This window comes from Cynocephalus volans, chromosome 10, assembly GCF_027409185.1.
Source record: "Cynocephalus volans isolate mCynVol1 chromosome 10, mCynVol1.pri, whole genome shotgun sequence".
Lineage (NCBI taxonomy): Eukaryota > Metazoa > Chordata > Mammalia > Dermoptera > Cynocephalidae > Cynocephalus > Cynocephalus volans.
This window is the reverse complement of record NC_084469.1, coordinates 96044093-96054736: the sequence shown is the minus strand read 5'-3', so window position 1 is coordinate 96054736 and position 10644 is coordinate 96044093. Positions and strand designations below refer to the sequence as shown.

Here is a 10644-nt window from a genome sequence, read left to right as displayed (position 1 = left end):
GCCTGAGCACACTAAACATTAATAGCCCCCACCTGGTTCCAGGAAATGACTGGTTCCTTATCTAAAGGCCACCTGGCCAGGCCCCGGGGAAGATAAATGATTGAGAAATGCACTATCGGGGTGTCAGCCTGCTAAAGCCCACCTGTAAACCTAAAGGCGCCACAGATAACCAACAATTCATCCTGTCACAAGATCTGTTCAGAAAAACTGTATAAAAGCTGCTTGTATTGTAAATTCAGGGTCACTTATGTCTTGAATGCTGAGTGACCCCAGCATGCTGGAAATAAACTCCTCTTGCTTGATTGCATTGGACTCTGTCTCGTGGTCTTTGTGAGGTGAGCTATCCCAGCGTGTGGGGTTTGTGCATGGTGCACGGATCTTACACTTCCACCCTGGCCCCAGAAGGATCTTTCTAAAATGCAGCTACTATGACAAGCCCCTCTCCTGCTCTTAACCCTTCTATGGCTCCCTATTACCTTTGACAAATAAAATTAAAACTAACCCCTGTGACCTTTTTGATCACTTACAGCACTTCTATACGGCAGATATTATCAACTTTATTAGCCAGCTCAGCAGATGAAGAGATTGCCCAGAGTCACACACCTCTTCTGTGGATTACAAAGTCTATTCTTTGCTACGTGGATAAGGTCCAGGCAGCCTAGTCCTGTAACTATTAAGGAAATTGAACTTGTTTTTTTTGCAGGGAGCGGGCGAAGGCTGGCCAGTACAGCGATAAAACCGTGGACCTTGGTGTTATCAGCACTACGCTCAAACCAACTGAGCTAACCAGCCAGCCTTAAAACTCCTGAAAAAGGGCCGGCCCATGGCTCACCTGGGAGAGTGAGGTGCTGATAACACCAAGGCCACAGGTTCGGATCCCTATATAGGGATGGCTGGTTGGCTCACTTGGGAGAGTGTGATGCTGACAACACCAAGTCAAGGGTTAAGATCCCCTTACCGGTCATCTTTAAAAATAAATAAACTCCTGAAAAAGAAATCTCCATGTCCAGATGATTTCACTAAAGAATGCTACCAAAACTTCAAAGAAGAATTAACACCAATTTTACATAAACTCTTCCAGATAATTGAAGAGGAGGGATGACTTCCCAATTCATTTTATGAACCTATTATTACCTGTCCTGATACCCTGATACCTGATATAAAGATGATACAAAGAAAACTACAAACCATATCCCTCCTGAAGAGACACAAAAATTCTTAACAAGATATTAGGAAATAAAATTCAGCAATATATAAAATAAATTATGCACCATGACTGAGGGGGGTTTATTCCAGAGACACAAGACTGGGTCAGTATCCAAAAAACCGATAAATGTTCATCATATTTAACCGACTGTGGTGGGCAGTCCACGTCCTAATCCCCAGACCTTGTAAATATGTTACGATATGCGGTAAAGAAGATGTAAGATTGCACATGTTATTAAAGTCGCTAATCAGCTAACTGATTTATTTTTTTGGTGACTGGCCGGTAAGGGGATGTAAGCCCTTGACCTTGGTGTTACCAGCACTACACTCTCCCAACTGAGCTGACCGGCCAGCCCATCAGCTGGCTTTAAAATAGGGAGATTATCCTGAATTATCTGGATGGGCCCAATGTAATCACGAGGATCCATAAAAGTGGAAGAGTGAGAGTCAGAGGGAGAGGTGACTACAGAAGAAGTTCGGTTTTTTTGTTTTTTGTTCTGGTTTTTCCTTCTATATATAGAAGCTTAGAGTGCTGTGATGTAAGAAGTCTCTTGTTCCTAGGGCTGGCCCGTGGCTCACTCGGGAGAGTGCAGTGCTGATAACACCAAGGCCTCAGGTTCGGATCCCTATATAGGGATGACTGGTTAGCTCACTTGGGAGAGCCTGGTGCTGACAACACCAAGTCAAGGGTTAAGATCCCCTTACCTGTCATCTTTAAAAAAAAAAAAGTCTCTTGTTTCGGAAGGACCCCCTATTGCTGGTATTTTCTCTAGAAGCTGGAAAAGACAAGGAGACAGATTCACCTTTAGAGCCTCCAGAAAGAGAAACAGGACACAGCCTCCCAACACTATTTTATTGATTTATTTTTAGTCAGCTGGCTGGTACAGGGATCCGGACCCTTGACCTTGGTGTTACAAGGTTGTGCTGCAACCAACTGAGCTAACGAGCCAGCTCCTAACACCTTTATTTTGACCCAGTGAGATCCATGTAGGACTTCTAACCTACAGAATTGTACGATCACACATTTGTGTTGTTTTAAGCCTCTAAATTTGTGGTCATTTGTTACTAATACACAGGCTACAGAAGAAAAATCGTATGATCATATCAATTGATGGGGAAAAACCATTTGACAAAATTCGACACCCATTCATGATAAAAACTCTCAGCAAACTAGAAGGAAGCTACCTCAACTTGCTAAGGAATATCTACAAAACTTTAAACCGAACTTCATACTTACTGTTGATTTATATATATATATATATATATATTCTTTTGCAGCTGGCATAGGGATCTGAACCCATGACTTCAGTGTTATAAGGCTGTGCTCTAACCAACTGTGCTAACCAGGTGACCCCTACTTCCCACTAAGATTGAGAACAAGGCAAAGATATCCACTCTCACCACTCTGACTCAATATCATCAGAAAAGGAAATAACAGGAATACAGATTGAAAAGGGAGAAATAAAACTCTCTTTGCAGATGACATGATGATCTATGTAGAAAATCCCAAGAAAGCTACAAAAAAACACTCCTAGAACTAATAAGGGAGATCGGGAATGTTGCAGGATAAAGATTAACATGCAGGCCTGGCAGACTAGCTCAGCTGGTTAGAGCACAACTTTGTAACACCAAGGTCAAGGGTTCAGATCTCCATCTGGCCAGCCGCCAAAAAAAGATCAACCACAAAAATCAATTGCAATGCACATGCGAAAAACTGAAATTAAGAACACAATGCCATTTATAATACTTAGACATCAATCTGACAAAATATGTACAGGATTTTTATACTGAACACTACGCCACTCAGATGAAATAAATCAAAGCAGATTTAAATGAAGAGGAGACACACCATGTTCATGGACGGGGAGACCTCAGCATAGTAAAGATGTCAAGTCGCCCCAAGTTTATGCAGGTGCAGGGCAATTCCTATTAAAATCACAGCAAGGTGGCTTTGCTGACATAGGCAAGACTATTCTAACACCCAAGTGAGGTGGCCTAATGGGCGTTTAAGGGCTTTACATTAGGCCTCCATTGTGTCTTTTCCTGCTGTATACCCTAGACGCTCAGGTACCACATTCTCTCCGTTCCCACTTCCACGTCTTTGCTTAGGCAGGGAGACCAGAGCGGCCTGCTGGGATTTCCCCGGGATCTGTGGACCTGCCCCGGCCCAGCCCCCGCCCAGCACCCAGCACTGGCAGGGGAGGGATCTGACAGGCTGATGATGAGAGAGGAAATTCCCCTGGAACCTGTTTCTCGGCTTCCTGGCTCAGCCAGGGTGCCCGCTGGAAGAAGACGCCAGGCCCAAGACCTGGGCCCACCATGGCCTCGGCCCTGAGCCCACCCCGGGTCCCCAAGCCCAAGGGGATCTTGCCTTCACACTACTATGAGAGTTTTCTGGAGAAGAAGGGGCCCTGCGACCTGGTAAGGCAGGGCAGGGGGCCAGGCACTTCTGGGCAGCCTGGGCAGGTGCAGCAGCTCTCTGAGTCTCAGTCTTCCCACTGGCCAACGGGGGTGGCAGGTGGTGCTGGATGGGTCAGGGCACATGCTGGGGGCTGGGGAGGGCTCTGATCATTTGTCTGTCTCTCTCTCTCCGTCCCTCTCTGTTTGTCTATCTCTGTCTCTCTCGGTGTCTCTTCCTCTGATTTGATTTCTTTCTCTCTTTCTCTGTCCCTCTCTGCCTGTCTCTGTCTCTCTTTCTCTTTGCCTCAGTCTTTCTCTCTGTCTTGGTCTCTCTTTCAGTCTCTTGGATATAAACAAGATCGGGGACTTCCTCCAGGAAATGGAGAGCCCTCTGACTCCCGTGCCTCCTCCTGCTCCCAGCCCAGAATGAACCCATGAATCTCAGCTGTAGGGGTCAAGACCAGGGCAGGTGGCATGTGGGGACCGTGAGAGCTGGTGGAGGCCACATTCGGCAAGACCAGATACTAACCACAGGACTGATGTGTGTGCGTGTGGCTTCCTTGGGATAAAGTCCCAGCCCCTAAGTTCCCCCTAAGGCCCCATCTCTCCCGTCCCACACCCCACATTTATTTTCTGCTATAGCCTGAGCCAACCACTCCCTGCTTTTCCCTGCCCTCCTCCCTACCCTTGTCACTGGGGCTCCCTCCATCTAAAGTGGCCTCTCCTTCTGTCCCCATGGGTCCAAATCCACTGCAACCAACAAATCCTCTAGAGGCAGCGCATCAATGTACTTAAGAAAGATCATGGGCCTGGCGTTCAAGAGACCCAGGTTCACATCTCCGCTCCAAGCTTTTCTTACTCCCGGGCTTTACTCAAGTGAATCTCAATCTTTGAGCCTCAGTTTCCTCTATGATGAAATGGGTAGATTAGGGTTATTGTCATGGTTACAAGAGAGGGTAGCTCTTAGCACATTGAGGACCTGACTCAGGGTGGCCACTTGACATGTGTTAACTCACCTGACCCTCACAAGAGACTCCAAGGTAGGTACCGTTATTATCACCGTTTTATAGCTGGGGAAACTGAGGCACAGGGAGCTCAAATAACTTGACCAACAGCACGTAGCTGGCACATGATGAGGCAGGTCTGACCATACTGATTTAATTATGTATTGTTCTATTCCCAGTGCCAGGAACAGTGCCTGGCACAGAGTAGGCCTCAGTAAGTGTTAGTTAAATGCATGTATGTATCTATATAGGTATTTATGAATGGATGGATGGATGGATGAGTGGATAGATGGATGGGCAGGTAGGTGGGTAGATGGGTGGGTGGATAGATGGGGATGGGGGATGGATGGTGGGTGAGTGGATGGATGTGGGGGTGGATGGAACACCATAATGTTAGTTAGTTCAACTTACTCCTACATTCCCCACCTGCATAGGTTGGGGACTGCTCCCAGTCACCCATCCCATCAAGGCTCCGTTTGATCCTTTCTCAGAGGATAATAGATACCCAGAAGCTGGGCCATGGGTGGGAGGGCCTCTCTGAAAAGGCAACATATGATCAGAAACCCAGAGCAGGTACTGAAGATAGAGCTATATGGAGATCTGGGGGAAGGAGTGTCCAGGCAAAGAGAACAATCCGTGCAAAGCCCCCGTGGCAGAAGTAGGTATATTGAAGGCGTCCGGCTCAGCAGCCTCACTTCCTCCCTTTCTCCACCTTTGGTCCCCAGGAGTACAAGAAGTTCTGGGCAGGCCTCCAGGGTCTCACCATCTATTTCTACAATAGCAATCGGGACGTCCAGGTAAAAATGGGAATGGGGGCTCAGGAGTTGGCCCACCCTTGACCCCAGTAATGAAGCATAAGATGTATGGTGTGGCCAAGACAGCAGCTCCGTTATCCAGGTGGTGTGAAAGGCCACAGGCTTGGTGCTCAGACCCCCCGCTTCTGTGTCCCCAGCACGTGGAGAAATTAGACCTGGGAACCTTTGTGAGGCTCACAGACGAGGCTCCCTGGGGAAGCTTGCGTGACACTGGCACCCACTTCAGCCTGGTCCTCCGGAACCAGGAGATCAAGTTCAAGGTAGGTTCCTTGTGGGGGCTAGTGGGAGACCCCCCCTCCCCACCATGCCCACCATTAACACACACACGTGTGGAGTCGCACAGATTCTTCCACTGGGCTGGTGACACTGGGCAAGTCACTCAATCTCTCTGTGTCTGAGATATCTGTGAAAGAGCCTGTCGGCAGAGGGAACAGCCAGTGCAAAGGCCCTGGGGCAGGAACATGCCTGGCATGTTGAAGGAGGACATGTAGCTGGAACAGAGTGATCGAAGGTGTGAGAGGGAGATGGGAGGCAGGCAGGTAATGGGGGTAAGTCGTTCAGGGCCTCGTGGGCCTCAGTGAAGACTTGGGCTTTTACCATGAGTGAGGCAGGAGCCCTGGGAGGGTTTAGAGCATCAGAGGTGTGTATGACCTGATTTATGTTTTTCAAATGTTTGTACAATAACATTAAAAAATAATATCCCACATTACTGAGGACTTCTATTCAGACGTCATCCTACATTAACCTGTACTAATTCATTCAACCTTCAAAACAGCCCTTAGAATCAGGAACTATTATTCCCCAGTCCCATTTTACAGATGAGAAGACCAAGCCCAATGACACGGACTCTTCTCTACCCCTAGGTAGAGAGCCTGGAGTCTCGGGAGATGTGGAAAGGCTTCATCTTGACAGTGGTGGAGGTAACTGTGGTTACCCTCTACCCCCCTCTCCCATTCCCCAACAGACCTACTCAGAAATCCTTGTTTTTCTTTCCATCCTTCATTCCCCAAACGAGCCTGTGGAGTGCTGCACACTGGTTTCAAACTCGTGGCCCCCGAGCCACATGTAGTCCATAAACACATTTTGTAGGGCTGGCAGGCTAGCTCAGTTGGTTAGAGCGTGGTGCTAATAACATCAAGGTCCAGGGTTCAATCTCCGTACCAGCCAGTCGACCAGAAAAAAAAAAAAAATTATATATATATACAGTTTTGCAAACAGAGTTCTAAAATTTTAAAAATTAGCTTCCATCATAAAACCAGGAATTCTAGCCTACATTCCTGATTTATCTTTGGCACGTTTGTTTCCTGCCTGGTCCCTGCAGGCCAGTTTGAGATCTGACTGATCCCCGCAGACGGTAGATTCTAGCACCCCTCTGGCCTCAGTTTGCCCGTCTGTGACTTGGGCACATCCACCTCCCTTCACTGAGCTCCGGTGCGGTCTCTGTGCCTTGATCGCCCCTCAGCTCCGTATCCCGTCCAACCTGACTCTGCTTCCCGGACACCTGTACATGATGGCCGAAGTGCTGGCCAAAGAGGAGGCGCGCCGCGCCCTGGAGATGCCCTCGTGAGTACCCCGCCTGGCCTGAGGGCCTCTGAGCTGGGCGTGCCGGAGCTGGGTTTGGGGCTGAGTACAGGGCCACATCAGGGCTGGGGTGGGGGTCAGCAGGGGCCATGCTGGGAGACCAGCAGGGGTCTTTGAGGGCGGGGCTTGAACTTAGGGGTTGGGTCCCAGGGATCGGGTCTAGGTGGCTAGAGGAGGGGACAGGGTCTCCGGAGGGCGGGGCAGGATGACAAATCTGGGTGCCTAGAAGGTAGGGCTGGGTCTCCGGGGACGGGTTACTTGGTGGGAGGACGTGGCTGGAACCCCGGAGGCGGGTCCTGGGCTGGGGGCGGAGCACGGTCTTCAGAGGTGGTTCTAGGTGCCAGGGGAGCGGGGCAGGGCCTCCGGGGGCGGGTCGAGGCGCTCAGGTGCCTGAAACGCGAAGCTGGGTCTCCGGGGGCGGGGCTACGTGCAGAGGGGCGGGGCTTGGGCTTCAAGGACGGGGCCTGCTCCGGGTACTGTGTGGTCTGGGGTTGTTTTGGCCGGGGCTGGTCGGTACGGGGATCTGAACCCATGACTTTGACCAGCTGAGCTGACCGGCCGGTCTCCGCCCCGCCCGCCGCCCGCTCCCCCCAGCTGCTTTCTGAAGGTGAGCCGGCTGGAGGCGCAGCTGCTCCTGGAGCGCTATCCCGACTGTGGAAACCTGCTGCTGCGGCCCAGCGGGGACGGCACGGACGCAGTGTCGGTCACTACGCGACAGACACTCAACGGGTGCGCCTGCGCGGCTCGGGAATCCGGGATGGGAGGAGGGTAGAGCTCGGGGCGTGGTCAGGAGCTGCCTGGGGGCGGAGCCAGAGCCCAACACGAAATCCTCCGTCAGCGTAGCCAGGCTTAGGGGCGGGACCACGCACGTTGGAGGTGGAGTCATAACCCAGGGGAGGGTCTTCTCTGGAGATTGAGTCGCGGGCCGGCCCCGTGGCGCACTCAGGAGAGTGCAGCGCTTGGGAGCGCAGCGACTCTGCTGCCACGGGTTCGGATCCCATATAGGACTGGCCAGTGCACTCACTGGCTGAGTGCTGGTCACGAAAAAGACAAAAAAAAAAAAAAAAAAGAGATTGAGTCGGGACTTGTCCTACCAGTGGGCAGTGCCAGGACTAGGGGCGGGGCCTTTCTTAGGGGTGGAGTCAACCAAGGGCCTGGTCCTATGGGGCGGGGCCTTCTCTGGGGGTGGAGCCAGCTGGACCAAGTCCCCCTGGGGCGGGGCCTGCCCTGGGGTGGGGCCTGTTCTTGGGGGCAGGCCTTTAGGGTGGAGTCAGCTGGACCAAGTCCCCCTGGGGCGGGCCCTGTTCTTGGGGGCGGGGCCTCACCGGCGGGAAGCCCGAGCAGAGCCCGCGCTCGCCCGCTGCCTGTGCAGGAAGGCCGTGGTCCGGCACTACAGAGTGAAGTATGAGAGCCCCAAGTACGTGATCGACGTGGAGGAGCCGGTGAGCGTCGGGCCGGGGTCCCGAGAAGCGCACTGGCGGGGTCTGCGCCCCTTCCCTACCAGCCCTGACCGCGTCCCCCTATCCGCCACCAGTTCTCCTGCGCCTCACTCGATGCTGTGGTCAACTATTTCGTGTCGCGCACCAACAAGGCTCTGGTGCCTTTCCTACTGGACGAGGACTATGAGAAGGTGCTAGGTGGGTGAGGCTTCGGGGAGCTCCAGGACCCCCTCCGCGCCTCTCCCGTCCCCGTCCCGAGGGGGACACCCTTGGGCCAGCCTCTGGTCGCCATGCCTCCTCTAGGTCGCCCTCTCTGTTCCAGGCTTCGTGGAAGCGGATAAAGAGAACGGCGAGAGTGCGTGGGTGGCGCCGCGTGTGCCAGGTCTTGTATCCAGAGCTGCAGGGACAGAGATTACCCAGACCTTGCCCTCGAGGGGCTCCCAGGCTGGGGGGTGGGGTGGTGGACAGGGCCAGACACAGACACTCCCATCCCTGTGGGGTTGAGAGGAGAAACCTAGGGCTGGTGGGGGTCCAAGCAGCAGGCTTCCTGGAGGAGAGGGTGTTTGCTGAAGGTCCCAGCCACAGTCGCGTGTGAACACATAAATGCAGGCATGCTCATTCACAAGCACAAAACCAGATGTGTATAGATACAGATGTATATGCATAACACACTAACATAGACAAGGGCCCAAGCATGTACCTGAGCAGCCAGGAAGTGTCACACACACACACACACATTAAACACTTGTACACAAGCCTTTTACATGTATTTAACTTATGCAAATTCAACCTGTGTATGCGTTTGTGCTACACGGGAATACAAATGCACAGGGACACATGTATGTATCCAGGCATGCACACAGACCCACCGTAAGGTGTCCCTGGACCGCGTGGGTCCCAACGGTGACCGCCTTTCCCCACCAGGTCCTGCACCCCCTGCAAGTGGCCCCAAGCAGCCACATCCTACATCCATGCCTGCGTTCAGCCAGGACAAGCTGCCCCTGCTACCTCCATTGCCCCAGCTACCGAACCAGGATGAGAACTATGTGACCCCCATTGAAGATGCCCCAGCTGCTGAATATGTGAACCAGAATGGTGGGTGGGGGACAGGGCTCCCGAGAGCCAGGGGTGGGGGGAGAAGGCTAACTGCTCAATGGGACACACCACACCTCTATCCACACAGTGACTTCCTCTAGTCGGCCAGTCATCGTGAAGCCCAAGAAGTTGGCAAAGGTTCAGGCAAAGCCTCCAAAGCCACACATTGTGCCCAAGCCAGGTAGGGGCCCCCCCTCCCCAATCCCTCCCTCATCTGATGGAGGGCTGGCCTTAGCCCTCACCTGCCTTCTCTTCCAGATCCCAAAGTCCTCAACAGTGTCCTGGCCAAAAAGCTGGTGGCCAGCTTAGCCCAGCCTTCCTTCACTGCGACAGGTAAGCGGTCGGGGACAGAGGGGTACAGGAGGGTTTCCCAAGTGCGCGACTCAGGCAGCCATGCTGGGCCCCTCACTCCAAAGGGCTCTGCAATTTAATGCTGTGCTGTTGGTCTCTTGAAATTCCGATGCCTTGGAACACATTTTCATTTTCAAGGGGTCCTGCAAATCTGTAGCTGGTCCCGGGGGATGTGGGGTTGAGGGCATGGACTGGGGATTCCTGACCCGGCTGAAGCATCAGATACTGTCTCCGCTCCCCCAACCAGAGCTGGCAAACGTGACAGCAGAGTTGGAGGAGAAGCTGCAAAAGAGACGAGCGCTGGAGCACTGAGTCAGACATGCCGGGGGGAACCAGTGAGTCCATGTTGGGGCATGGCACAGCAGGCAGATCATTTCTCCCAGGATTAAAACCCAAGTGACCCCAGGACCCATGCGGTTGGCTTTGCTTGGGGTATGGTGGGTGAGGGGTCCATCAGATGTCTGCCCACAACCAGCCCCATCTACCCCCAAAGATGCTCAGCTTAGCAAAACTTACCACCTTATCCTGCAAGGAAAGCCCATTTTACATCTGGGAAAGCTGAGGTCCCAGTGCTCTCAGCATGCTAGGCAGGACCACCCAGCCCCAAAGAACCAGCAGCAGGGCCTGGCCAGTGTCTGATTTTTATTAGGAGGTGAGTGAGGTGGAGCGCCCGCTCCCGGTTGGTGACCCCCCGTCAGGAATTAAGGCTCTAAGCAGCAAGAGAGACGAGGGTACCCAGCTAAAACAGCCAAG

General features: G+C 52.6%; 1 protein-coding gene across 1 annotated transcript; it reads left to right on the top strand.

Moving 5' to 3' along the window:
- The first annotated feature begins 3525 nt into the window (after positions 1 to 3525).
- Positions 3526 to 10288, top strand: STAP2 (signal transducing adaptor family member 2). Its single transcript, XM_063112629.1, has 13 exons — positions 3526 to 3627; positions 5336 to 5407; positions 5563 to 5685; positions 6289 to 6345; positions 6888 to 6988; positions 7601 to 7735; positions 8379 to 8448; positions 8541 to 8643; positions 8768 to 8828; positions 9365 to 9540; positions 9629 to 9721; positions 9799 to 9873; positions 10139 to 10288. Exons 1-13 carry the CDS (start codon positions 3526 to 3528, stop codon positions 10201 to 10203), a joined length of 1233 nt encoding a protein of 410 aa, XP_062968699.1. The 3' UTR covers positions 10204 to 10288.
- The last annotated feature ends 356 nt before the right edge of the window (positions 10289 to 10644 follow it).

Coding starts and splice junctions, on each gene's coding strand:
- STAP2 (XM_063112629.1), top strand. CDS start 3,526: ATGGCCTCGGCCCTGAGCCCACCCCGGGTCCCCAAGCCCAAGGGGATC. Junction 5,686..6,288: donor ACCAGGAGATCAAGTTCAAG/GTAGGTTCCTTG, acceptor CTCTACCCCTAG/GTAGAGAGCCTGGAGTCTCG. Junction 9,722..9,798: donor ACACATTGTGCCCAAGCCAG/GTAGGGGCCCCC, acceptor CTTCTCTTCCAG/ATCCCAAAGTCCTCAACAGT.